This window comes from Suillus paluster (genome assembly GCF_016628075.1).
Source record: "Suillus paluster strain FC165 chromosome Unknown EDB91scaffold_44, whole genome shotgun sequence".
NCBI classification, from domain to species: Eukaryota; Fungi; Basidiomycota; class Agaricomycetes; order Boletales; family Suillaceae; genus Suillus; species Suillus paluster.
Window position 1 is genome coordinate 269,194 of NW_024537604.1, and position 25,569 is coordinate 294,762.

Consider the following 25,569-nt stretch of genomic DNA (forward strand, 5'->3'; position numbering starts at 1 on the left):
AGAGACTCTCGGTACCATCATTACTGATCAGGGAAGGAACAGTGATCTCCGTCTCTTGACCCTCGAGTTCGTCTCCATTTTCTCTTGTCTCCCAAGATATCAACCAATACTGACTGTCCACCGCATTGCCAGGTGGTCTTCTGTTCGTGGTAAGCTAAAAGCTCCATGCTGTGGTGGCATTTTTGATTTTAAACCTCGCTTCAGGCGAACCTCCTTGACAGGACCCACTTCCTTGCTTCGCCTAACTCGTTTCGTCCACTGATTCCACTCTCGTCTTAGTTTCCTTTTCGATTGATTTTTTTTACATTACCTTTACCCTTCAAGCCTTTTCCTCGCCGGACAGGGAGCGAGGAACCCACCGCTTACTGAAGAGAACCTTTCTATTGCCGTACTAGCCCGTGGTTCCTCAGAGACCAGCGGTTCTGGTTCGGTAATTCGAGGTTTTGAAAAGCACGCCAGCCACTCACACCGCCGGCTGCGGGCAAGACTCCGTTATACACCAGTCCGATCATATAGTTCTACCACCCGCGGACCATCCCCCGATGTCTCCGGTTGAAGTCCTTTCTGCCTTGAACCCACTCGACCACTTCATTTCACGCAACTTCCAAAAATTTTCTGGACATTCAGACACCTCTTTTGACCCTGTGGTCAAGGACCTACCAGCGCTGATTGACGTAGCAACCAATGACCCTGCTGCAGACAACCGGCTAGATGATGAGAAAATATTTTCTTCCCTACCGCCCCTTTTCAGGGGACACCCCGAAATCCATCTTCGGAAGGGCATCATAGATGCCGCAATGCTAGGGGCGACGAGCGAGGTTGATGCAGAAAGAGCCTTTTTCGTCGCTGATCTTAGCCAAGTCTTTCGCCAACATGAGCGATGGATGAAGAATCTTCCAGAGATTGTCCCACACTACGGTCTGTAGCCCGCCTTTGGTCATTCCCTTAACTACTGACCAATTTACTAGCGGTCAAGTGCAACCCGGATCCATACATTATAAGGCTTCTCGCTGCTTTGGGGGCTGGCTTTGACTGCGCATCCAATGGAGAAATCTCTCAGGTCCTCAGTATCGGTGGCGTCGATCCATCGAGGATCATTTTTGCCAACCCGTGCAAAGCAACTTCTTTCGTCCGGAGCGCTGCAAAAGCCGGTGTTAACCATATGACTTTCGACAATGCCGATGAATTGTATAAAATTGCGCGTGCGCACCCGGGTGCCAAACTTATCGTCCGTATTCTCGCGGATGATTCCAAAAGTATCTGTCGATTCGGTATCAAATTCGGAGCACCCCTTGAGGTTGTTCCCAGCCTCTTGTCCAAGGCTAAGGAGCTCGGGCTAGATGTGGTTGGGGTCAGTTTCCACGTTGGGAGTGGATGTTATGACCCAACCATCTACGGGGATGCCATCAGGCGTGCCCGCGACGCCTTCCTTATGGGGGCGCAAGCTGGTTACAAATTCACTCTACTTGATGTCGGCGGCGGGTTTGAAGATGCGCGATTTGAAACCGCCGCATCTGTTTTGGCCGACGCCATCAATCTATACTTCCCTGACCGAAAAGGTATCAGGCTAATTGCGGAGCCTGGCCGTTTTTATGTGTCCAGAGCATTCAGCCTCGCCGCCAACATCATCGCACGCAGGGCGCCGATGAACGAGATTTCTTTGGAGCCACTGGATCCGAGGTCAACTTCGGATGAACCAAGCGTCATGTGTATGTGGATAACCTTCTCATACCACTATACCGTCACTCAACTTACTTTGGTGGTATAGACTACATCAACGAAGGGGTGTACGGCGCATTCAACTGCATCATGTTTGATCACCAGACTGTGAACCCCTACGTCCTTTCCCTTAAAGGGTCATTCCATGTCTCTTCTTCGGAGCCTTTGTCCCTCTGCAGTTTATGGGGGCCGACGTGTGACTCTATTGACTGCGTGTGCAAGGCAGTTGAATTGCCAAGCGCTCTTCAGATTGGGGACTGGCTTGGCTTTGATAACATGGGCGCATATACGATATGCGCAGCGAGCCAGTTCAATGGATTCAAGTTCAGTAATGTGGTTTATACTACAAGCAAAGTTGGTGGAGACGAGGTTCGGCGCGCATTGTGCAGCTTTGCTGCGAAAGGATATGGACACGGTAGTGGACCTTACTAGATGCAGTATATAAGGATATGTTGGTCATGTAATTAGACCTGTGTTGTCGTGATGTTACTTGGTGCGAGTGACGAGGTGATGGTGATTGAGGGTGAAAAAGTGGCCATATGAGTTGTAGTTTTTGTGCCTATGTTACGCTTATTTTTGTGTGTGTTCGGTACCGAACGGCGCCAGGGTACCGGGTGGCTGTTTTGGGGTTTCCCCTTGGTTTCGCTGGATGCAAAATATGATTGAGGATGAATCCGGAACGTTTCGAGGCAATCGAGGTCTAGCAATTTGTGATCGACGCTTCACTCTTCTGAGGCACCCATGAGCTAATCGAAGCTCGCTTCCAAATAAAGGTATATTGCTCTCATAATAAGGTCAGGAGTAACCTCGAATCTTATCCCGAGGGAGTTTTCATTGATTCAGGTCCGTGTTCATTCGAATCATCGCCAGCCAGCAGAGTATTCAAATAGGAATAGTCGGGGATTATGTAGTACGTTTCCGAGGGCAGACTCATTTATGTAAATAATAATAAAAGGGTGTCTCGAGGATAATGCGCGGAGGGAGATGATGTGAGATTCTTGGTTCAGTCCGTGGGGCGGCCTGAGTCAAATGTCAGGATGAGACCATGTGAGCGACTGGTCAAACATGAGGCGAGTGTCGCATGTGGAGCTCAGAGAGCCCGGGAGCGCCATAATATATTGATACCCGCGCCCTCGACACTCATTGCATCCAAAAGTAGACTTATTGTCCGCAGTGTCCCCATGAAAATCATGGGTCAACGCTTCTCCCGGGAAACCTTGTTCGGTTGTCTTTTTGGTTGAACGTCAAATGTGCCTTCTCCCTCCATATGTTAAAATCAGTGATGCGGGTGACAGACGGGTGACAGATTTTTGGCAGGTTAGTGCCGTATCCGCGTGTAGGCGACGGCTGAGTATGAGCAGCACGGAAGCGTGAGGAAATGTCATTGGCAGCTCTACTGGCAAGTGGTTAGTTTATTAGAAAAATGTGACAAGAATTCTTTTCTCGAGAACAGGGCAATAGAAGGATTGAAAAGGTTCTGATTCCAAATTTGGATAATGATCGTTTTTTGAACTTGCCGGTGCCGAGGGTCGCCGTCGGGGAAGCGTGCCTCGCGCAATTACCCGTTTAGGGGGCCGGTCTACGCATGGAACAAGTCTATAAACGGGCATCTATGTAATGCTATCTAGGTATATATGTCAACTACTAGCGTCGATGCGGCAAGAAAACCGAATTACTTAGATACTAGTATAACATCCTACGACGACGTGGCCGGAGCATTGTGCAATCAGTTCCATCATTTCACTTCCTTTTTAGTTGACTCATCCGCAGACACCAAGACGACGTTAACCAGTTCCTGGTAGACTCATTTTATTACCCGTCGTCGCCACCTAACCCCCGGAATACATATAACCCCACTATCTCTTTCTCCTTTTTTTTTATATATCCGCGCCTTCATCATGGCCTCCAATGTACTTCAGGTGAGCAACACTTCCTATTTAGCCCATCATCATTCAACTCAATTGGTGAACAAAGGATCCAATGGCGTCTTCACCTTCCATTCCTCAACAAGGTCCCCGATTCCGTCCGTACGCGAGTCCAAATCACTCCGTCGTCAAAGGTCGCTACATCACAAGTAATGACCCGAGAGGTTACATGTAAGCGCCTCTTCCCCCTCCATCACTTCCCCAACTTCAATTCCTCTTAGTCCAGTATACGAATACCCGCTAAATGGTCAATGGATTATGATGGATATTGATGATGGTTATATTTTGTGGACTGGCATTTGGAAAGGTGTGACATTCGCACTCGTATATTAATTCAATTGCTTACTCCTACGTGATCTCAGCTCTCGGTAATTCAAAGGGTTAGCACATCATCCATGACTCTGCGTTTGTATCTCACATACGAGCCCAGCCGACATCGTCAAAATGATCGATTCACAGCCTGACTTGGCACCTGTTATCCGCCGTGTGCGGGGAGGGTATTTAAAAATCCAAGGAACATGGATGCCTTACGAGGTCAGCATTCCCGCTTTTTTAAATACTGCACTGCTCACTCCATATTAGGTTGCCCTCCGGCTTTCACGACGGTAAGTTTGTAAACTCCGTGGTTAGGAACAGCCATTGATTTTTGTATCAGAGTGGCTTGGCCAATCCGTGAAGATCTAGTGCCACTTTTCGGGTACGTCTGCTCCACACTCTTACGCTACGCTAGCTGACTAATTTTCTACAGACCAACGTTCCCAAGCACATGCCTCTCTCCAGACCAACCAGGCTATGGACAAGTCGTATCCAATGGTTCCGGGCGGAGGCGATCGCGTCGGAACAACCAAGTAGTGGCACCAGCGCCACCTGTTCCTCGTGATTCACAAACATCATGGTCCATCCCCGCTGCAGGGCCAAGTGCACATCCTAGCTCATCAGCGCATTATCTGCCTCCGGGACAGCCAGCTTCCCTTCCATCAATGATGTACAGAGAACCCTCATCTTACGCTCATCCACAGCGCACAAGTCCGCCGCTACATATATCCTCTTCTGCATCTCCAATCATGCGTGAGCGCTCCGTGCGGTCGCGGTATTCTCCCTATCCTGCTTCATCGTTTCTGCCTTCTCGCAAAACTTCGGTTGCAACAAGTGACTCAGTTTCGCTAGATATTCCTTCAATTTCTCTACAGGAGCTCGATCACGACCCTCGGAACGGCAAATTCCCCGGAGATCAAATTGTGCTGCCCCCGATTCAACCGTTGGCTCCTCCCAGGCACATTAGCAGCCCATCATACGCACTCCCTCCTATTTCTGCGCTCGAAGACTTGCGGGGAATTTCTACGTACGACTCTGCAGCGGTGCTAGAACGCTTGAAGATGAAAGACGAATATCCTGCTGACGCCAGACATGAGGTCACTCAGTGGCCAAGACAAAGGTCAATATCGACATCACATCAACGGTAATTATTTTCCGTACCTGTACAACTTGCAATAATGATGACCCTTCGGTATCAGTGCTCCACAATCCTATCCGCCAACTTCCTGGCCGAGACACGGATCAGGCACACATCGCTCCTCCTTGGATGGACCCTTTGGCGCAGAACCCCAAAGATCGTACCGAACGCCACATTCGCCAGAGCTCAGCTTGAGTTACCATTCATCTCACGACGGAAGTTCCGTTGATGGCGCATCTCCTGTATCGCCCACCACACCACGTTCCGCAGAAGTCCCCTCGTTTAAATCGAGACATGTTGACCAGATGTCACCGGGGAAACGCCGCGGCTATGAGCCATCGCCTCCTGATGTACAGAGGTACAGCCACAAATCCGCTGCTGGCTTCCATGCCGAGGCAGATTCTCGGCTATCAGCTTGTCGTCACTCCTGCGATGATGACGAGGCTGAATCTGATTCGCCGATGCGAGGGCCACTTCGTCCGTGGTAGTGTGGTTGAGTTTGATTTCAATTCTTTCATGCTTTTTCATGCCCCTCATGGTCGTACATATTCACTTTCGTCCGCACTGTCGGCTTTAATCATCTGCCGTATTTGATTTTATACTCTCTTGTTTGCTATCGTTGCATGAGTTTACGCTGCATTGATTTAGTTTTAGTTGTAATATAGGGTCACGTATAATAATTTTACTTTGATAGGGTGTGCAGTTGACCCCCCTCAGTTCAGCTCCGAGTGCTCCCAAGTCCGAGTGAACGAAGGTTTGGATACCACGTCCGATTCCAACGTGGGGCCTCCTACTGGCTTCGTGGGGCCGAACTTGCTGATATCGGACCATCCACTTCCACTGTGAAGATGCTGAGGACACTCCATCGGAACAACGTCCGAACCGCAATGAATAGACCATGAAGAACCACGGGGTCGAGACGTCGGCCTGTATGACACATCTTAATCTATCTTAATCTCATTCTCCACGATCACTTTCTAGATCATATGTATTTAAATCTAAAAGAAGGACGCGCGGATTGGTATCGAAGGGACAACACAAGATTCTTAAGTGACCGTATCTGTAGCAGAATGTAAGCATGCAAGCAGCCGGGCTTTTCGCGGCTGTCAAATTTCAGCGCATTGCCATATAGTGGGAACCTGACTCCTCCGGCAGGGCTTACACCGGAATGCGGTGGTTGCCCAGGCGAATGACAAGGTTGCGGAATGGAATGCGGTCTGGTGTCTGGCGGCCGGAGAGGGAAAGCAGGAGGCTGAACCGTGTGAAGCAAAAGAGGGGACATAGACGTTGACATCATGTGCAAAGGCCATTTCCAAGGAAGGATCGTTTGACATTACCTCAGGGACCTGCTACTGCAGCATGACAGCAGTCAGGCAATTGTATGGCCCGTAGCAGATCGCCTGAGAAGGCTGTTTAGAGCTGAGCAATATATTCGATGCTGATTGACAGAAATATGGCATACCCAAGCTGGGTAAGTTCAATCGCAACATGCGTGAACCACGACTAAGCCGTCTTGCTTCATTGGCTTGCCCAGGGAGACTTGGCAGGAATTGGCTGCGTGAAACCCCATCCCTAATTGTAATCTGAGCAGGAACCTTGATCAGATGCTTCGAGATCCACACCTGCGCACTCACGGACCATGGAAAGACGATTACAGACTTGCGCCCCCGTATTAGTCAAGTCCGTTCTATTCTCAAACGACTATAAATTCGATCATGCAGCAGTGCAAAGAGACTAGACTAAACGTACCTCGAGATCAACTTCCAGGCACACGGTGGGTGTTAGCTCTGCTATGAGAGATGTTAGTTAAGATGCTATAGCAATAGCACCTATTTTGTGCTATCAGAAGCACCCGCCTAAGTCTTCAATGCCAAGGGGAAGAGAAGAGGAAAAGATACGACAGGGGGCGTCAAATAATCGCCTCACCTTAGTTTCATTTGTGTTTGCAGCCAAGGTTACGGGGTGCCACCTGGCGCTATTGAAGCACTGACGAACTTGTTAGTTACTAAGATGCAACCATGAAGCATACCAACAAAAGATGTGACAATGATGAACAATACCTTAGACGGAAGCTGCCGGCGTGACTCCCACAGGGCGCAAGATGCTAATCAGCCAATGTAGAATATAACGATCATTATCGCGTTATTATTCAGTCGCTGAATGAACTCTGCACCGTGGGCAGAAAGGTATCGCGCAAGATGAGGAAGAAGGTATCATGAATACAATGCAGATCGTGGAGTCTATTGTCAGAACGCATCAATAAAATAACTTCGCTCTTCCAGCGATCGATTGGAAGAGAACATGTCAAAGCACCCTGAAGGCTGCGAATTTCAGCTCCCTGCTTGGCTCCTCTTGGCTCTCGAAACCACGTTACGGGTGCGAACATCGGTCCCTTGTTTCGTCACTTTTGTATCGTCGCTCGTTGTGGCACACACAGATCGTTAGTTGCGGGGAAAGTACCGGACAAGTTCAAAAGAGGACATCAGGTCAAGGTTCGATGTGCGGCTACCTGACTTTAGGTCCTCATATTATTCCACAGGAGCGTCTGGCATGTACTGCGAGAAATCGCCATGATCGAACGCGCTCACAGTTCGTAAGATGGGACTTAGGCGCCAAGCGCGTCTGGAGGATGTAAGTAGGTTCCAGTTTGAAATTGTTGAACATGCAGACTCGGAGTAAGGGCTTAGGCTACCGCATGTCGGCAGTGCAGAATCAACGAGCCGGGAATTTCCGGGTCACGCGACACTACCGTTTTGGGAGCGTGTCTGCAATTGCACCTCAAGGCTTACAGTCACCACAAAAGGTATCAACTCGACACCTTCTAGGACTTTCTTCTAGTGGTCATCCATAGTGTCTGGATACTGGGCTTTGGGCCGACGTGGGAGTGGTCCATCTATATCAACGGAGATAGAAGAAATCCCGCTCAGGTCGTTCGCACCCTCGACCTTAAGTGGCCCGTCTCTTCAGGCATTTGCAATGAAATTCAGGTGTGCACCATCTCAACTTCAAGATTGACGGAATTCAGTGATGACGCTTTGCCAGCTCGGCTTTAAAGTTTAATGCTGTTGCGGATTGGTGGGAGGAATACATTGCGTATGTTTGATCCCTTATATCCGAAAGCAGTCATTCTTAATCCATTTTGAAGCTATGATGTGCTCAAGCGATACATTTATCAACTGGAGAAGCGGCAGCAACGGCCAGATGGTATAGAGTCGTCCTATCATGACTTGGAGGCCAATGAACAGACAACCCTTGTCGACCACACCGATACATCTGGTGTGGACAGTCTCTTTAAACCACTGCTGGATCGGGAGCTGGAGAAGATTACGAGGTTTTACGAAGCGCAAGAAAAAGAGCTGATGGATGAACTTGCGGAATTGGAAAAATCTATCGCGCAGCATGATGAGGCTGGGCTTGAGGCGGGACTCCACTATATGGATGAAGACGACGAAGACGACGAAGAAGAAGAGGAGGAGGAAGAGGAAGATGAAGATGAAACCAACATGCTCACTCGATCTGTAGACTACGGCAAAGGGTCACGACACAGGCGCCGCAAGTCAAGCTCCGTCGGATATGGAACACGTTTTGCAACAGGTCTGTCTTGCATTAATACCGATGCCATGCACAGCTAACGCCGACTGAGCAGATTCTATTCGTGAGGAGCCTCAGAATCGCCGCGTTAGTGTATCTTCTAGCGAAGCGGGAGATTTGAGTGCAAGTGTCATATCTCTTGGCCCGCGCCCGCGCCCACGGTCGACCTCGCAGGTTGCATCCGGTTCGCGTGGTGCAAATGCCAGCATGTCTCCGATGGGGAGAGCTCGCAGCTTGGCTAGCCGGCTGAGGGGCATGAAGGACAGCATCACTTCTAGTGGGGACACCATCTGGACCGCAAAGGGCAGCTACGCATTGGATACCCGGTTGCTCTTCAAGCGAAAAATTACCAACCTTTACGTCTCTTTCTGCGCTCTGAGGTCTTATGTAGAGGTCAATTACTCAGGCTTTCGCAAGATCTTAAAGAAGTGGGTTGGTTTTATCTCATTCACGCAAGATTTATTGAACTGGTTTCCCTCAGGTATGACAAAGTTGTGTATAGCGAGGTATCTTGCATTGATCGTACCTCATTGATGTATAGCTAATTATTGTCTTCAGCTCAAAGATCGTTACATGCACGAATTTGTGGAGACCTCCACACCATTCACGGAAGAGTCGAAAGCCAAAGTGTCAGATACCATTGCCCAACTCGCCGATCTTTATGCCAAATGTGTTACAAATGGAGACAAATCCGTGGCACAGCAGCAGCTGAAGCTGTACCAGCGTGAACACATTGCATGGGAGCGCAATACAGTTTGGCGTCAAATGATCGGGCAGCAACGACACGGTACTGTTGACGGATTAGGTGTTCTCACCAGCGCTACGCTAGTAGAACAGGAAGAAAGTAGCCTTTTCGACGTCCCGACTCCTCTCGGAAATCTGAAGTTGACAAAGAAGAGGGTATCCTTGACTGCCGCGCTAGTTGTTTTCATCGCTTTATTGAAGATGGACATCGTTGCTGGTGAAGAGGCCAATAAGTGTTTTGCCGTACTTATGTTCAGCACCATATTGTGGGCCACAGAGGTGCGCAGTGCCCCCTGGTTTCCATTTATTACTTATCTTCGCGTTTTAGGCAATACCCTTGTTCGTTACGTCCACTTTCGTCCCCCTCCTATTAGTCTGCTTACGGGTCATCCGGGATGACGATGGCACTGCTTTGTCTGCGCCCGGTGCGACGAAGTAAGTTGTTTCGCTTGAGGATTCACCATTCTCGGAAATACTGAGTACATGATCCAGGTATATATTCTCGGTCATGTTCTCGCCCACTATCATGCTTCTGATTGGGGGGTTCACAATCTCTTCGGCTCTGAGCAAAACCAACATAGATCGGATTCTAATTACGAGAGTCTTGAGCTTTGCAGGTTCAAGACCCAGTTCCGTACTTCTTGCCTTCATGGGTGTCTCCTGTTTCGCGAGTATGTGGATCAGGTTGGTTACATCCATTCACGTCACTCACGTGTTGCTAACGTGTTCCAGTAATGTTGCAGCTCCAACGCTGTGCTTCACCCTCATCCGGGTAAATGATAGTCCGCGCCCATAGAAACGATGATCTGATTTTTCTTGTCTTAGCCTATCTTGAGAACGTTGCCCCCTGGCTCGGCTTTTGCGCCAGCGCTAATCGTTCGTTATCCTTCATGTGCATGATCAACTACTCATGATTCCTACAGCTCGCCATTGCCCTGGCTGCTAATATTGGAGGCCAGAGTTCCCCAATATCGTCTCCACAGAATCTTATCGCCCTCGCGGCGATGGATCCTAAAATTGACTGGGCGAATTGGTTTGCTGTGGCGCTTCCCGTGTCGATAATCTCTATATTACTCATCTGGTTGCTATTGCTTGTCATGTATCGCCCTGCTCGTTCCCCTGACGGGGAAGGAGAGATCGAGATACGGGGTATCCGCCCGACAAGGGAATCCTTCACCCTCAAGCAGTATTGGGTCACATTCGTCTGTCTGGTCACGATTGCTCTCTGGTGTTTTGAGCACAAAATTGAGGGTCTTGTTGGAGACATGGGTGTTATTGCGATCATCCCTATTGTCGCCTTTTTTGCCACTGGTGTGCTGAAAAAGGTGTGTGGTGAGTAGAATGGCAATATTCACATTAACCTGCGTGTTCTCAGGACGACTTTGAACAATTCGCGTGGACAATTGTTTTCCTGGCAATGGGCGGAATCGCTCTCGGCGAGGGCGTTACTTCGAGTGGCTTGATGGTGACTATGGATGGGATAATCCATCAGCTTCTCGAGGGTCTCTCCTTGTACACTGTTGTCCTCGTCCTCTCCCCAGTAGTTTTGGTTAGCAGTCTTTTTTTCCCTGGTATTCACAGTCGACTCAACTTCCTCCAGATTGTATCGACATTTATCAGCCATACAATTGCGAGCGTGCTCCTAGTGCCCATCGCGAAGGAGGTCGGACAAAGCCTACCCGGCGACCGTGCAAATTTGCTCATTTTTATGACGGGTCTTCTTTGCTCTGCTGGAATGGGTATGCCTGTTTCTGGGTTTCCTAACCAAACTGCGTATGTCCACTACACAATGACTGCGAATCGAACCTGACGCATTATGCATGACCAGCGCCGCTCAAGAGGATGAGCTCGGACGTCTTTATCTCTCTAACATGGATTTCTTGAAGAATGGCGTGCCCGCTAGTATTATCGCCACCCTCGTACGTGGTATATCTTATAACTCAACCCATTCTTACCCAGATATGTATGTCTAGGTCGTTGCCACCGTCGGTTTCATTCTCATGATAGCAATAGGGTATGTTCTCCTAGTTGATACCTTGAATGGCTGTTTATCTCTGTTTTCATTTTAGACTCTGATTAACACTTGGATATCACCACGCACATGCACTTCGGTTAATAAGGTTTCTGATTGATAGATATCCCATATGTATCATACCTTGCAATAATCGACAGCCGCGGAGCAGCATAGCCCCCAGGGGCATTTCTTCTTGTGGACTTAACTTTCCAGCTCAATTGACATTCTGGCGCACAGTACTGCATGTTAGACGAAGACAAGAAGCGCAGGCAGGTGCAGAGGGCGAGGGTATCTCCGAGTCATATCGTCGACCTTCCTGAGGTACTATCGCGAACAAAAAAAAGGTGACATGGCTACGCGAATTTCATAGGCCATGAATAGCTTCCGCTCTGTGACTGTCCGCGTTGCACTGAATCCAACACATAGCCGCGGGATCCGGTGTCTCTGGATCTGATTCTGACAAGACTCGTGTACGGAACTCCTCTGTAAGGGCGAGATGAAGTTGTTGTCATCACGTCCTCATCGTTGCGGTGTTGATTTCAATATGTGCTGAAACCTTGAAACGCCTTTGGGCCTCACTGTATTTTCTACGATATCTTCCATCAGAGACAGGGCCGTGTATCGGCATCGCCGAAACCGTGACGGGGACCAAGATCGAGGCGAAAAGGGTCGACAAAAAGGTCAAGCATAGCAACCAAATTCGCCGTCAAGATCAAACTTTCAAAGAGACCGTTGGAAGACCCGGCGGACCTTTCCATATAGCCCGCAATGTGCATTGCGGCATTTCTCTCTCTGAGAGAATCAACTCCATCTAGTGCGTGCGGCGATCTGAATCAGGCTTGATGCTTCACGCCCGGGTCCAACTGTCAAGAGGTGTGTATTGAATTTTATGATACTGTCTGCGGAACTAGTTGGTCATTGATCTCATTTTTGATTCTCCCAGCACCTTCCTGCTCTGGAGATTAAGTTTCGATATCATTCACTTTTGCATAGGTGCCTTCAAGTTGCACGCGCTGTTATACAGCCTTTCCAGGAGGAAGCTTTAATGAGAAAATTGGAGGCCGAGACTGTGTAAGCCAAGGGAAATGTGAAGCAGGCCTGCGCAATTAACATGTTTTATTGAATCTATAGTAACCTGTAGTTTCCGAAGTGTCACAATTCGAAATCTATCTTTGTTACATGCTCTCGTTAAGCTTGGAGATATTATTTGAAAGTCATGCGCTGGTGGCTGCTGGTGGAGGGCGTCGAGACATGAAAAGAAGCCGGTGATGACCGATTGCTTTCAAAATAGCTGCTCGACAGCGCACAAGGGGGGATTTTGAGGCATATTGCCACCGTGACAATAACTTTCACGTTACGAATCAAGTCAGCGGCGATTGGTAGGTTGCGCTGACCAGCCCCAGGTAAGTTGATTATATCATCGAATGTGAATATGAACAACGTACCGGAGTCGCGGTGCGCTCTGTACATTCTAAAAGACTACAATCTCGGGTGGCGGCTTCAATGACGCATCTGCGACTTTGTGGTTACGAAAAGTAGAGCTGATCACGGGGAAATAAATTGGCGGTCCTGCACAGGATTACCTAAGCGTTGCCAAAAGAGGCGGAGGCGCATCTGGCGGCGGACGAGGGAGGTCGAGTCGCGTCTGGGACGAGCTGTGGACGGAAAATTCTAGGGACGGTCGGGGTAGGTAGAGCGGTCGATATTCTATTTCCGTCGAGCTTCCGAAGTGTTTCCTGTGGTGCGTTCGCGCTGCGGAGAGCTTGCACGACATTTAGCCACCGTGCGGAGTCCTGGTGAGCGTTGCCGAGCGGGATTCGAAAGGACCGCAAATTTCTCACCTGAGGATTGCCTGAGGACAGTCAAATTTCCAGTCCGAACGTGCTGATCCCACGCGCGTACAAAGCGTGCGGTTCTCCGCGAAATTCTGACAGCTGCAGCTTCGGGTCGAGAAATTGACGGTCCCAACTCCGCTCGGGTTTACAGTCCCAATCCCAACAGTCCTGGCAGCGTGCTCGCCTCGCCGGCACTTACCATACATTCTCAGGCATTTTCTCGTGCTCATCCTGACCTCCCAGACACATTTTATTGAGTGTAGATACTTCATCGATACATCTTTTCGCCCATCTCAGGACTGTACATCCAGGACTGCAAATTCTACCAAAAGGACCGTCAAATTTTCATATTAAGCAGGAAATGGTTAGAACTTAGATGTAACAAGAAAATGGAGACTCGAGCAAGCTGCTGTAGCTGATGTTCAAATCGACCTAGTCGTTGCTGAATATGGAACACGTTCACCAACAACCAGGCCGAATTGAACAGTAAATCTCAGCGTTCACAAACAGGTCTGAAAGCACATCAATTATTGAGATCGTCTCCATTACTGGAAAATGCAGAGATGTAACTTACCTTACCTTGTGCCACAGATCTGCTGCCATCCACCACATGTTCCCCCCGTGCAGTTAGAGTACGCATCAGATGGGGGAACACAGCTTGAATGAATTGATGCATGCCCCAGGAGGATTTGACGTAGGCGGGAGTGGCATTGTTCATCCACGATGTTGATCCAGTCCTGCTCCTGGTAATACGAAGGAGGCCTTCCTTTGATTTGGTCTGCCTATGGGAGACCCGCACTAGTTACAAAGTAGCTCTGAAGGTGGACTTGCTAGCACTTAGCGTATATTAGATGAAATGGCTTGAATTGCTTGAAGACTCTCACGTTTGTTTGTTGATTTGTTTAGATCATTAGCGTCGTCGTCGTCGTCGTCGTCTACGATGACGAGCATAATCAGTGCCTCCCCTAGTCCATCGACAGCGCCATTTCCGAGCAAGAAGCACCCGACAATCCTGCCAAATGCACATCCATATGCAATCAAGACAACATCATCTGCCGTCCTCTCACGTTCGAACTCGTCGCCGCACTCAGCACACTCGGTCAAACACCATTATATTCCCCCGTCACCAACTCGTCCGAGGCATCGATACACATCTTCCTTGTCATCTGTTGAAGATGTAAACGTCAATGAAATTCCTTCCCCTTCACCTTCTCCGTTACCCGTTCCCCCCTCCCTTCCAACACGTGGATCCAGTGTCTTCCTCAGTGATGACGCAACGCCTCCTCGCAGACTGAAACGCGCGGAAACGTTACCCCCTACTGCAACTATCCCTGTTATTGATGATATTGCTGTTGCGGAGGACAATAACTTACCTCGCAATCCCAAGCACTGGTCTACTGACGACCTCGCTTTACATCTCGCCACTTCACTACGGGCAGGCAGCGAATTGAGTGCTGAAGATCAGGGATATCTCCTTCGCGCGATCAAAGAACAAACTATTACCGGTAGGGATTTTTTGAGAATAACTGACGCTGACCTCGCTAGGTAAGTTGTTTATTTTTTCCATTAGCCACTCTTCCCATCACAAGAATGATCTGACAACTGCCATGTATTTTTAGCCTGTCACTGACAACTGCTCAGCGATTCTATCTGCTCGAGGTTTCCCGCGCCTTGCGCGCAGATGTCATCCGTGGTCGCATATGGGTGGACTCATACCATTCTAAAGACATATCCGCGCACTCAAAGGATGTTTATGCCAGATCTACACGCAGCTCGAATTCACCCTTCAACAGCAAATTTTACAATCTCTCCAATTTCTCCACTTCTTCGGTGGATTTAATCCTCCCGCCATCTGCCTCCATATTAGCTGACGGAGAGCTTCCACTATCCCCAACTATGACTCTGAATCGCTCGAACTCAATTTCAGATTCATCTGCACAGAGATACAGAGATCTTGCACGCATGCGAATGAGGAGACGTGGAAAGGTCAAGGGTCTTGTTGAAACTTGGGAACGCGAAAGAGGCGCCGCCAGCGGGAGCGAAAGCTCCATGAGCGGTAGTGATGCCGATAGCGACAGTGACATTCCATCTGCAGAGTCACCCCTTCCATCTACACTCTCTAATCCGACAACCAGTCAAAGCAACCCACCACCTGCATACACATCACTCAGGGAAATTGAGGACGAGCCGACCATCGAGGAGCTTCTAGCTCCCTCTGGTCCTGTTAATGGCGCACGTGCCTGGGAAGAGGACTACGCGTTGGGAGAGACCGTAAAGCGGATCCCCACCAATACGCCTGCTCCTTTACCATTGGCATCTACACCTCCGAACGCAGCGGCAGCGGTCGAAATCAATGCTGACTTAAACGGGCCTTCAGTCAGCAAGTTTAGTGTCCTGGGGAACGGTCGAGCTCATATGCAGAAGCGAATCGTCACCGCGATATTTACCGGAGGTTCCGATGGGAAGATGGACACTATATCAGAAAGCAAACCTGTGGACGAAGTACCTCAGGCGGATTTAGATCTAGGGGAGGTTTCGGACATCACTGACGCAGCAGAACTTGAAGTCGCTGTAGTCGAGTCAGCTGCATCTGAAGGCGTCTCTCTTGCACCTGAACAAAGTGCTGCACCTTCCGATGATGATGCCATCATTGCAGTGCTGGAAGCATCCATCGCGTCTACTCGCGCCCAGCTTGAGGCATTCCGAGCACGTCTGGAAGCCGTCGAGGCACAAGTCACGACCCAGGAGGCTGTCAACCAAGCTTCCGTTCATCCAGAAGAAACTCGACGGCCATCCAGTGAACATCACGCCATAGACCGACCTTATATTCGTGATCGGGTTCCTGCTCCGGACGATATCATGTTCTCCGACTACAATCTTGGTTTGAAAGAATTTACCCGTTCAATGATTGCTCGCACAATGGGATGGATATACCCCTATTCTCATCCTGTTGCACAACCTCGCCCAGAAGTGAAGGCTGCCCGTTCTCGAGAGCCAAGCGTTTCTCTTGTCCGACCGCGCGTTCCTACCTTCCGTCTATCCTACGTGATTGTGTTCTCTTTCGTGCTTTGTGCAGCCGTTTTGCGCAGAGTGGGAAAGAGCATTCGGGGTCGTTGATCCCTGCCGATACCTATCCAGTCGATTTTCCACGGACACCTCGTTAATTCCTGATATTCATGTCGATCCTTGTACCAGTTACTCAGCAAATTTGCACACCAGTTGTATTCATATATCATTCCTCGTTATCGTATGTTCATCTTGCTTTCTGTTTGCAGTGACTGTTTGTTTTACTTTGAGTGATATTTCGAGTTACTCTACTCATGATCTTTCAGCGGCATTCAATTGCAAGTTGGATCGCAGACCAAAGTTAACAAAGTCTAAGCACGCCCATTAAATCACACATCAATGCATCACCAGACCTCCATAAGTAGAGTCTGTCGTTCAATCATACATTCTGCGGCTTAGTTATGGAGCGAGGAACCTTGCAAGTAAGTTGAAACAACCAAGGTGTTACGGCTATATACAAAAGTAGTGTAAGAAGTCGCCGATCATGACCATTGCAACATTTTGCAATGAAACCGATGATTCGTTGGTGGACTCTGTCATCGGATCAGCAGAAGATGTGGGAGACGGTAATCGCTGCAGGTGATCCTCCTATGCTCGCATCGACTGATTGTTGGATGCCGCATTGAGCTGTAGAATGGGATCAGAAGGCGGAGTGGGATCGCGAGCTGGTTCACCCAAATCTTCATAGATCTCTCCACCAGCGCCTTGCTCACCCTCATAGAAGTAGAAATCGGTAGTGGTGTGATAGAGGGTGTGCGGCGAGACGCCAGGACAGCGTCACTAGCTGGCGCTGATGCAAGTACTATAGGCATCGATGTCGGGTTGAGCTGTAGAAAGGAATCGGAAGGGGGAGTGGGATCACGAGCTGGTTCACCCATATCTTCACAGATCTCTCCACCGGCGCATTGCTCATCTACTTCCATGGAAGTAGGAATCGGTGGTGGTGTAATAAAGGGTGTGCACCGAGATGCCAGGCCAGTGTCAGTAGCCGACGCTGATACAAGTGTTGTGGGCAACACTGCATGGTATGTTTGATGCTGTTCTGCGTGCTGCGCCTCGCCTAGAATATTTGAACACACGTTAGATGCACCTACTAGAGAGAAGGAGCCTTACATTGGTCCGTCTCTAAGATCACGGACAGGTTATTGTCTGTGGTCTTCAGGACATGGGTCAGAAACAGTGGTACGACTCTTCTGGCAACCATAGCCGGAAGAAAACGGGCGCCTGCGTTCTGGCGCGAGGTAACAACCAGTGATGCCTTCTCCTTCCTTAGCCTCTTCTTGGACTCCCCGTCCCAACACTTCCAGACTGCCAGCCAGTACTCGATAAAATAACACAGATACACCCAGGCAGATCGATAGTGGGCGGAAGGGGAACATAGCCGACCAGTCTACCTTGCTTCAACGCAGGGACCCGCATACACTCGAAATCAGGCTTCGAATCTCGTCCTCCATACTTCTTCGGCTCCGGGATCCCATATCGAATCTTGCGAGCTGCCAGGACCTTCCACTGTTTCATCTCGAGTTCTTTCTTGCTGGCTGGGATGCGGAAGTCTGCGATGGGACGAAGAAGGTTGCGATTGATGATCTCGGCTTTATTTGCAGTCATGACTTGAAAGCGGCGGAGTCCATGACCAGGTTTTATGCTATGTGATTTCTGAACTTTCGTTTGCTTCGTGCGAGCCATGAGGGAGGAGCGACCGAGACAATGAGGGCAGGGAAGTGTGATGAATTCGAGACCAAGAACCTCTGGTACCAACCCGTCCCTTTCATCACACTCGTAAGTACGAAACTAGTACAAAGCCCTTTATTAGAAGTAACGGTTAGGTTAGGGGACACATGGCAAGGTGCTTACACCTACTTCCAATTGCCACCTCAAGATCTCATCGACTTTACGGCCATTCACGACTATACTCCTTGGAGCTTGAATGCCAACACGCAGTGCGTCTTTTTCTGAGTATATTTATATGACATGTTCGAGATCGGACAGGGTAAATATTAAGTGTCGTTGAACGTGCACAATTGAACCACCACGAGGCATGGCAGATTCCAGAACTTAGAGTTCGTCGTCAACTTTAAATTCGGCACCCTTCCTCAACATCGTCAAACACCCAATGAATTTGCGTGGTAAGTCTATGAATCTACTCATGCTTGGCGTCTGGAGTCATGTGAACGCTCTGACACGTCTGTGATAGACTCGGATGACCAGAAGGATATTTGGACGACGGAGTATATCGGACATGCAGCCATATGGGCTCGGGGACGAGCCATGCTGGCCCGACTCATCGCACTTCGAGAAGAGCTAACACCGCGGGGAATCCGATACGCGCAGCTTGCGCCTGTTGCACACTTGCCAAACGAGGTTCTTCTTAACGAGGCGTTGGAGATGCTCCGAGTGCAACGAGCACCCTTTCATTCGAGTTGGCCGTTTCCGGAGTCTGCAGGGGTTGGCGTAACCTTGCCCTCTCCTGCCCGGAGTTTTGGACCAACGTGTTCATCACGTCCAAGACACCACTAAAATATCTGTCCACATACATTAAACGTTCATCAGATCACCTCTTTGCCGTCACTTTTTGTCATTGGCCGCCTACTAAACGTGATCGAATTCATCTGTCGAACGAGGCGTTTCTCCCTCGCATCCTTGGTATCCTTTATTCCAATGCTTGGCGGCTACGCAGCCTAAGAGTCTGGAATGTCTCAGACTCGGCTCTTTTGACGATCTTGCCAGAGCTCATTGACGCATATGCTCCTTCCCTCACGGAACTATCGATCAAAGGAAATCCCACTGTAGTGTTCTGTCACAACCACTATAGAACCGAGTTTCCATTCCTAATTGACAATTGCGCACCATCTTTGTCCTCGTTGGAAATTGATCACTTCCCCATACATACACACACTATACCTTTGGGATGGTTCTTCAGCTTGTCCTCGCTGAGGTCCTTGACACTGCGAACAAATGACTTGGATCGCTTGAGACCAACGAATCGGGTGATACCGCTCCTGATAGGTGGCGAGGACCTGCGGCTCCTTTTGCAATCGGTCAATGCACTGGAATACCTTGCATTGTACGGTCCAGTAGTCGACTGTGGCGATGAAGAGAACGACAGTATCAGTGCACCTTTTCTACGGACGCTGATAATCCATTGCGAGACTCCCTACTATCGGTATCGTCATGCTCTCCTCTTACATACACCACTTCTTGACCACCTTGTATCTCTATGGCAGGACGATTTGGATGACGAGTTTTTTCTAGAGGATCTGACACAATGCCTCTTCCGCAATCAAGGAGAGCCAAAATTTCCACCCGTGAAACGGCTCCGGCTGCACGATAGCACGGCCGAAGGAAGGCTACCTGCTACCTCATTCATCAGGGCATTCCCAAATGTGGAAGAGCTCATACTAGGCGAAGCGGATATAGTGGATTTCTCATCTGCGTTACTGAGTTTGGTGATGCCCAGCCCCAACACCAAAAGTGGGATTCTTGCACCCGGTACTTGGCCTCGTGTCAAGACTATTTTACTGGATGGTTTGACGCTGAAGTCGTGGAAGCGATGCTCCGGACCTCTTCGGCGGTGGATGCGTGCCGGGGGGCATGTGGATCCGCTCGTCATCACCCTAAACTTTGGTCCCGACGAGATTATCGACAGATGGGCTGTAAAACAGCCGAAGTCAATGCTGATGTGCTGAGCGCACTGCATATGGGGTCATGTATAGGTAGCGCTTACAAGTTGGTAGTGGAAAAAGGTATCTGGTACCTTTACTAGTTGGTCGTCGTGCTCACGGACAGCCACTGTAAAGTTTACCCAAATGACATAGTCATGAACCATCGCATTTTCGAGATATCTGTCATTCAGTTCAGATCATAGACATCACCAAGTTAGTTTACAGTTCTAGGTTGAGGTCGCTCGCACACCGAAGAAGGCCGTCCATACCCTTCGGAAGTAACTTGACATCTAGCCAAGTACCTCGTCAATGTCGCATTCGCAGATCCGTGGGCTCCGCCAGTTATCTTGCGTATCTTCACAGTTAATATTATCTTGCCTTATCTTCGGAGCTTGGTCATGCACCACAAAATAGCAGAGGTATCCCGCCATTTGGAAATCTTCGATGTTATCGTTGCGCCCAAGCTCCTTATCACAATTAAGCACTTGAAGAGCTTTCTGGAACATGCCAGCACGCGGGACCGGGCTGCAATAGGAGTCCTCCTATGTGGAGGGGCTCGACAAATTTCATAACGGGATAAGCGAACCGAGGCTGTACGCAGCTAGGTACCTGATTGGCAAGCCTAGTGATGATTAGACACCCGGACAAATCATTCCACACCTGCAATAAAGACGGGGAATCCACGTGTTTACCATTGTTCGATCGTTCAGTCTCGAAGCACTTCTTCATCAGACTTCATCCTACCCATTTACGATAATCTATATCTCGAGGAAATCCTCTTCATTTTCAACGAGCATGTCAAGGAGCTTGAAAAATGACGCCCCAGGAAACCCCATGACGTTGTAAAAGTCCCCGTCAATCTTGCGAATGAGCAAGTTGCCAAGGCCCTGCCATCTGTATGAATACCACGCTATACTTAAGTTCGGGAAAGACACAAACTTGGACTGCAAAGCCTCCTGCTCGATCTAGACCTTCCTCGCTGTCCACATACGCCTTGAGTACATGTTTCGGATTGTCAGCGAAGTACACCAATGTCCGTTCATCTATAGACCTGTAGGACACGATGGTAATTCAGTCAATCGGGCACCTCAAAGACAGAATACCATACTTGATCTCATATCCCGGAGCACTCAAGATTGGATACACTGAAACAGAGATTAGCACGACAGAATGCAAGACATTATGACACTCGCACCAAGTGCAACGCCTGTTACGACCTCGCAAACGCCCCCGTTCAGGTCCATCAGCATGCGCATATTATCGCCTTTCGAGGATGGTTTCTCTAGAAGCTCTTGCCGCACACCCGTCTCCATCTCATTCGTCGTCGATGGCAGTGCATGAGTGAAAACGACAGTATCCGCTGAGAGAATATTAGGTTGATTATCTATTTTGATAGTAACTTCGCCAGAGGGTACGTACCACCGATGACGAGATCGGGTGCATCGTCTAGATTCTCTGCCTTTGGGAAGTTGTGGAAAGATGCGGAGGATTGAAAGCAACAAACGTACTAATACTCTTTGATACACCTCTACTGCTTTCTGGATCGCGGTGGAAACAGGGTATTCATGAATATCATCGAATGAAGAGAGTGGGAGGTCCTCAGCAAAGGTGGATGTGATAACCTCGGGTGCCAAGCCCTGTCTATGTTATCTAAAGATCGGCTCGAAGGGGCACTGGGCTCGTACCAGGGTTTGGAGTATCTCCTTTCTCCTTGGACTTGCAGAAGCGAGAACGACGCGCTTGTTAGTGAGTTTCTGGATGGCAGGTATTTTGAGAGCAGTTGGCAGCACGGCATTATGCTGGGCTGCCATGATCTCAAACTGTGCTTGATGTAATGTGTGATATACAAGTTGCTGATTCAAGTTATCGATGCGGTCGTGGGCAAAGTGCTCACTCTCGATTCGACATGCCAGAACATGTCTCGTTTTCACTTTCACTGAAATTTCTAGCCTGATGTCTTCAAATATCGGTGATGAGCTGATATTGGCAACTAACTCTCTGCGTGACCAGAACCTCTCAAAAGTAGTACATAGTACCGCTACTAAAGACCTCCCGCGTTAATCGTCCTTCTTAGCCGAAGGTGGTGGTCCCACGGCCGGAGACGGAAGCGGCGACGGAGGCGGGAAGGGCGAACTAAGCCCTCCACTAACACTTCGTGAAATACTAACCGACTTCCCCGCCCTATGCCCCCTTCCACTCGGCGGCGGGCCAAATGCCGACCCAGCGAAGCCAAGTCCAACGCCTGTTCCCGGGGTTGGTGGGACGCTCGCACTCCCAGACAGAGTAGGTGGAGACAAATATGGTGAATATGGATATGGACTTTGGGTGGCGAATCCGGCTGAGGCGGGTGTGTTTGCATAGGATGCGTACGGCGAAGATGAACCCTCGACGACCCAGCCTGCGCCTTGTCTGACGACGTTCCCCGAGTTCTGGGCGGCGGAACGTACACGCAACTGTCCACCGGCCCATTTTCGTTTCACGCCGGTAGCTTCTGCGGCTACAATCCCCGGCGTGGTATCTGCCCCTGAGACGGCGTCCGCTGCGCGAATGGCGACACGTACGAAATACGTAGCGCAGGTGAAAACGCCACCGATGACACCAACACAACTGAGGGGATCTGTATTCAGCTTCTGAGTGTCGAAAAAGGCAGATGATCTACCGTATTATGAATTGTACCAACGTGGTCGTGCGCTGGTGGATGGTGATAACCATTGGGTCGAGATCGAACTTGAAGAAAATACCGGGGACTCCTTCATGGAGGTCGAGCTTACGGGTGTAGTGAGTTACACTGTATTGATTGGTGTCGAGAGGTGGACTCCGGGGAGCAATGTAAGTAGTCGGAACTACATGCAAGAAGTATTGAAACACCATGAACGCTGTTGGTTGGTGAGTCCAAGTACGAATCGAGAAGGAATAAGACATACGATCTTTGGCAATCTCGAAGGAATAGTCAAGGGGTTGAGCGATATCCGGGAAGTATGGACCAAACGAAAACTCGGTGATAACATGGGATAAGTTCATTTCTTGAGAAGATTGTAGCATCCATACTCAATGAACATGTCTGGGACTACTCACTATTGTGGTCCACATGAATGTGACTATTATAGCCATGCCCGAGCATTGTAACGTGCAAATTCGCTGGTTATATGTCAGTAAGAGGAGCGGACTACTGGACGTCAACATACCAGTCACTTTCTTGACCTGGAGGGAGCCATAGATTCGGCATGCGCTTCCATCCGTCTCGTAATTGTACGTAGGGTGAAATTCAGGTTCAGCACGGTGGAACCAAGAGAAGAATCCTCGCGAGTTTCTGGATTGCGAGACTGCTTGGCGGGCAGAAAGAGCTTTGGCATGTTCCCTGAGTCGCAATTGAAGGGTGAAAATATTTGCGGAGAGGATGACTTACTTGAGAGTTGTCGCTTGACCAGTATCAAAACGAGTCTGGCAGATTAGTGAATTAAATGCATGCTCGCCTCGCCGAAGAAGGTGAACCTACACCGTCCCGACGGAACCCATTGCTTAGGAATAGGCGGTCGCCGACTACATCACGCAAGTCCACACTAAGATCTGCGGCAAGTCTCTGGTTTAGAGGCAGCGATTCCGTAATAAATGGACTTGAAGAACTTACACTGACAAGGCATATTGACAACCATATCAACGTTTAGATTCAAATGGGACTGGCCCTGAGTATCTATGCTGAATTCATAATCTGGCCATCCCCAGATATACTCTCCAATATCATTTAAAACAAGTAGGATTGCGATGAGAGCGACAAAAAGAGTGAAGAAGCCGCGAGATTCTGAGCGGGCTTTGTAGGTTGAAGGAAGTTTTGGAAATGCGTCGAAACGCGCGAGGGGGACGGCGGCATCGAGCTGGTCTAGGATAGAGGGCTGATTATCCCCCGACATCGATAGTAGTTGGCTCACTGAGAGCAAAGCCAGGAAGTTGTAGTAAACGGCAAGTGCTAAAGCAAGTTGGTATCACCAACGTGTCATAAGGACCCCGGACACTTCTGATCATACTCTTACATAAGCACTGAATGATCATCGACATCCTCGATGATGGCGACAAAACGCAGAAACTCGGACACGATAGATCTGACAACATCCCCTACGCTTCCGGTGCCATATACTAGCAGAAACCGCCTTCCGCGCTCTGCCACCAGCTCCAGGAGTAGCTCACAGCCTCAGAGTAGCAGACGTGCTTCTCCGGTGCAAAGCGAACAAATAGTTGATACATCATTGCTACCTGATCCTGTAGAAGAAGACATCAAAAATCACCGGAGAAAGAGACGGAGAATTGATGCCAGTGGTGAAGAGCAGAACGACGTGCACCAGTTCCATGAATCACATCTTCCCTGCAATCCCTCAGAGAACAATGTTCCAGATGATAGCTTAGAGGCAAGCACCTCGTCACAAGTTGCATCAAGCTCACTACTATCGAGCTGGAACGTGGAATCCGATCTCATGCTAGGTTCACCCTCGCTCCTGGACGAGGAACTAGAGCTTGCAGAGCCTCCACCACCCACCCAAGAGTCAGTGGCATCTCACGCTCATTCAGATGCTGCAGGTGCAGACATATCCATCGTGGATCAAAGGGGGACATCTCCATCAGTCTCGGAAATCACTGATGTTCCCTCGGACGACGTAGTCGTCGTCAGCCGCCGAACTCCGCCGAATCCAATTTGTCCCATTGTCATTGATGATCCCATTCCCCTAAAGATGATGGGTTCATTCACGCCTGAACCAGCTACAAGCCACAACCTTTCTGTCTCCCCCCTGAACGCCACTACTCTCTCATCGCCTGCGCCGGAGCCACTATCTGCTTATACTTGTCCCATTTGTTTCTCACCTCCAACTAACGCAACTCTGACACCGTGCGGTCATATTTGCTGTGGAGCATGCCTCTTCGCTGCTGTCAAATCCACCATGAAACGGAACATGGTGATTGCTATGGACAGAGCCCCTGTGCCAAGGTATATTCGTTACTTGACGCTTTTCCTGCCATTGCAATTCATATATTGACAAATAATAACTCAGATGTCCCGTTTGCCGTGCTGAAATACCCGGGTGGGATGGACGAGGGGGTGGCGTTGTGGGATTGAAAGTGCAGGTTGTTTATTCTCTTTGAATTTCAGTACGCCTCGTGTGATGGGAAACGTTTACACATGCACATGTTGTATTGACCATACTTGGGAAACAACACAACTTCTGGTCGAGGCAATCGTCAGTAATTCCAATAACGACCCTTCTAGAAATCACATAGCAGTGCAATCATGGCTATCCGCTGTCCGTCTCATCGCGGTCGCCATGAAACCACTTCTGTGACTGATTGGCTGGAAAGCACCATGTCGTTTCAGCATGGCTATATTAATATTAACGATCGATCACAGTCGACCCAGAGTCCGTGTATGAATACAGCCCCCTTTCATAACAGGTAACCACTCCTTCGAATTTCGGACGACTACTCGCTGCATAATCTCACCCATTAAATATTCCACCCGTCGAATTAAATCAGGATACCATGCATTGTAGCAAGGCGACGGGGATCGGTTTATAAC

At 49.3% G+C, this 25,569-nt stretch overlaps 10 protein-coding genes across 10 annotated transcripts; 6 read left to right on the forward strand and 4 right to left on the reverse strand.

Moving 5' to 3' along the window:
- Positions 1–380: 380 nt before the first annotated feature.
- On the forward strand, positions 381–2,167 carry EDB91DRAFT_564332 (pyridoxal-dependent decarboxylase). Its single transcript, XM_041327725.1, has 3 exons — positions 381–918; positions 969–1,709; positions 1,769–2,167. Exons 1-3 carry the CDS (start codon positions 543–545, stop codon positions 2,149–2,151), a joined length of 1,500 nt encoding a protein of 499 aa, XP_041175172.1. The 5' UTR covers positions 381–542; the 3' UTR covers positions 2,152–2,167.
- A 1,193-nt stretch (positions 2,168–3,360) lies between these two features.
- EDB91DRAFT_1145035 (uncharacterized protein) lies at positions 3,361–5,818 on the forward strand. The gene is made up of 9 exons (XM_041319163.1): positions 3,361–3,638; positions 3,694–3,815; positions 3,866–3,951; positions 4,007–4,024; positions 4,075–4,178; positions 4,227–4,249; positions 4,300–4,341; positions 4,393–5,103; positions 5,159–5,818. Exons 1-9 carry the CDS (start codon positions 3,618–3,620, stop codon positions 5,583–5,585), a joined length of 1,554 nt encoding a protein of 517 aa, XP_041175173.1. The 5' UTR covers positions 3,361–3,617; the 3' UTR covers positions 5,586–5,818.
- A 2,068-nt stretch (positions 5,819–7,886) lies between these two features.
- On the forward strand, positions 7,887–11,734 carry EDB91DRAFT_1145050 (SPX domain-containing protein). The gene is made up of 16 exons (XM_041319164.1): positions 7,887–8,084; positions 8,140–8,190; positions 8,243–8,691; positions 8,744–9,116; positions 9,170–9,194; positions 9,247–9,711; positions 9,761–9,867; positions 9,925–10,116; positions 10,165–10,204; positions 10,258–10,308; positions 10,356–10,757; positions 10,808–10,981; positions 11,033–11,205; positions 11,261–11,351; positions 11,406–11,446; positions 11,502–11,734. The coding sequence occupies exons 1-16, from the start codon at positions 8,074–8,076 to the stop codon at positions 11,506–11,508; spliced, it is 2,652 nt and encodes an 883-aa protein (XP_041175174.1). The 5' UTR covers positions 7,887–8,073; the 3' UTR covers positions 11,509–11,734.
- A 786-nt stretch (positions 11,735–12,520) lies between these two features.
- EDB91DRAFT_1337695 (uncharacterized protein) lies at positions 12,521–13,530 on the reverse strand (the record flags this gene model as incomplete). The annotated part of the gene is made up of 5 exons (XM_041325594.1): positions 12,521–12,835; positions 12,892–12,964; positions 13,030–13,101; positions 13,288–13,449; positions 13,481–13,530. 5 exons carry the CDS (start codon positions 13,528–13,530, stop codon positions 12,650–12,652), a joined length of 543 nt encoding a protein of 180 aa, XP_041175175.1. The 3' UTR covers positions 12,521–12,649.
- Positions 13,531–14,159: 629 nt separating this feature from the next.
- Positions 14,160–16,660, forward strand: EDB91DRAFT_1145060 (uncharacterized protein). The gene is made up of 2 exons (XM_041319165.1): positions 14,160–14,826; positions 14,901–16,660. Exons 1-2 carry the CDS (start codon positions 14,222–14,224, stop codon positions 16,396–16,398), a joined length of 2,103 nt encoding a protein of 700 aa, XP_041175176.1. The 5' UTR covers positions 14,160–14,221; the 3' UTR covers positions 16,399–16,660.
- Positions 16,661–16,883: 223 nt separating this feature from the next.
- Positions 16,884–18,033, reverse strand: EDB91DRAFT_1083801 (uncharacterized protein; the record flags this gene model as incomplete). Its single annotated transcript, XM_041315680.1, has 3 exons — positions 16,884–17,407; positions 17,461–17,655; positions 17,742–18,033. The coding sequence occupies 3 exons, from the start codon at positions 18,031–18,033 to the stop codon at positions 16,884–16,886; spliced, it is 1,011 nt and encodes a 336-aa protein (XP_041175177.1).
- Positions 18,034–18,460: 427 nt separating this feature from the next.
- Positions 18,461–20,110, forward strand: EDB91DRAFT_1250567 (uncharacterized protein; the record flags this gene model as incomplete). Its single annotated transcript, XM_041323242.1, has 4 exons — positions 18,461–18,473; positions 18,542–18,838; positions 18,898–20,014; positions 20,065–20,110. The coding sequence occupies 4 exons, from the start codon at positions 18,461–18,463 to the stop codon at positions 20,108–20,110; spliced, it is 1,473 nt and encodes a 490-aa protein (XP_041175178.1).
- A 657-nt stretch (positions 20,111–20,767) lies between these two features.
- Positions 20,768–21,820, reverse strand: EDB91DRAFT_1250568 (Maf Ham1; the record flags this gene model as incomplete). The annotated part of the gene is made up of 7 exons (XM_041323243.1): positions 20,768–20,896; positions 20,949–21,060; positions 21,118–21,154; positions 21,205–21,369; positions 21,429–21,468; positions 21,518–21,646; positions 21,695–21,820. The coding sequence occupies 7 exons, from the start codon at positions 21,818–21,820 to the stop codon at positions 20,768–20,770; spliced, it is 738 nt and encodes a 245-aa protein (XP_041175179.1).
- Positions 21,821–21,960: 140 nt separating this feature from the next.
- EDB91DRAFT_1145092 (endoplasmic reticulum vesicle transporter-domain-containing protein) lies at positions 21,961–23,987 on the reverse strand. Its single transcript, XM_041319166.1, has 8 exons — positions 23,638–23,987; positions 23,506–23,576; positions 23,416–23,450; positions 23,195–23,367; positions 23,085–23,147; positions 22,934–23,032; positions 22,669–22,885; positions 21,961–22,616 (listed from the first exon to the last, which is right to left on the reverse strand). The coding sequence occupies exons 1-8, from the start codon at positions 23,915–23,917 to the stop codon at positions 22,067–22,069; spliced, it is 1,488 nt and encodes a 495-aa protein (XP_041175180.1). The 5' UTR covers positions 23,918–23,987; the 3' UTR covers positions 21,961–22,066.
- Positions 23,988–25,445, forward strand: EDB91DRAFT_1145096 (uncharacterized protein). The gene is made up of 2 exons (XM_041319167.1): positions 23,988–24,984; positions 25,049–25,445. Exons 1-2 carry the CDS (start codon positions 24,068–24,070, stop codon positions 25,137–25,139), a joined length of 1,008 nt encoding a protein of 335 aa, XP_041175181.1. The 5' UTR covers positions 23,988–24,067; the 3' UTR covers positions 25,140–25,445.
- Positions 25,446–25,569: the final 124 nt, after the last annotated feature.

What these genes read in the sequence shown, in the direction of transcription:
- EDB91DRAFT_1145092 (XM_041319166.1), bottom strand. Translation starts at nt 23,917, where the DNA reads ATGTCGGGGGATAATCAGCCCTCTATCCTAGACCAGCTCGATGCCGCC. An exon ending in TGTCAATATGCCTTGTCAGT is followed by an intron (nt 23,577 to 23,637) that starts GTAAGTTCTTCA and finishes GACTTGCCGCAG; the next exon opens with ATCTTAGTGTGGACTTGCGT. An exon ending in GGTCAAGCGACAACTCTCAA is followed by an intron (nt 23,368 to 23,415) that starts GTAAGTCATCCT and finishes ATTGCGACTCAG; the next exon opens with GGAACATGCCAAAGCTCTTT.
- EDB91DRAFT_1145060 (XM_041319165.1), top strand. Translation starts at nt 14,222, where the DNA reads ATGACGAGCATAATCAGTGCCTCCCCTAGTCCATCGACAGCGCCATTT. An exon ending in ACTGACGCTGACCTCGCTAG is followed by an intron (nt 14,827 to 14,900) that starts GTAAGTTGTTTA and finishes ATGTATTTTTAG; the next exon opens with CCTGTCACTGACAACTGCTC.
- EDB91DRAFT_564332 (XM_041327725.1), top strand. Translation starts at nt 543, where the DNA reads ATGTCTCCGGTTGAAGTCCTTTCTGCCTTGAACCCACTCGACCACTTC. An exon ending in AGAGATTGTCCCACACTACG is followed by an intron (nt 919 to 968) that starts GTCTGTAGCCCG and finishes CCAATTTACTAG; the next exon opens with CGGTCAAGTGCAACCCGGAT. An exon ending in GGATGAACCAAGCGTCATGT is followed by an intron (nt 1,710 to 1,768) that starts GTATGTGGATAA and finishes TTGGTGGTATAG; the next exon opens with ACTACATCAACGAAGGGGTG.
- EDB91DRAFT_1145035 (XM_041319163.1), top strand. Translation starts at nt 3,618, where the DNA reads ATGGCCTCCAATGTACTTCAG. An exon ending in TGGCCTCCAATGTACTTCAG is followed by an intron (nt 3,639 to 3,693) that starts GTGAGCAACACT and finishes TGGTGAACAAAG; the next exon opens with GATCCAATGGCGTCTTCACC. An exon ending in AATGACCCGAGAGGTTACAT is followed by an intron (nt 3,816 to 3,865) that starts GTAAGCGCCTCT and finishes AATTCCTCTTAG; the next exon opens with TCCAGTATACGAATACCCGC.
- EDB91DRAFT_1145096 (XM_041319167.1), top strand. Translation starts at nt 24,068, where the DNA reads ATGATGGCGACAAAACGCAGAAACTCGGACACGATAGATCTGACAACA. An exon ending in GACAGAGCCCCTGTGCCAAG is followed by an intron (nt 24,985 to 25,048) that starts GTATATTCGTTA and finishes ATAATAACTCAG; the next exon opens with ATGTCCCGTTTGCCGTGCTG.
- EDB91DRAFT_1145050 (XM_041319164.1), top strand. An exon ending in TGGAACACGTTTTGCAACAG is followed by an intron (nt 8,692 to 8,743) that starts GTCTGTCTTGCA and finishes CCGACTGAGCAG; the next exon opens with ATTCTATTCGTGAGGAGCCT. An exon ending in CTAGTATTATCGCCACCCTC is followed by an intron (nt 11,352 to 11,405) that starts GTACGTGGTATA and finishes ATGTATGTCTAG; the next exon opens with GTCGTTGCCACCGTCGGTTT.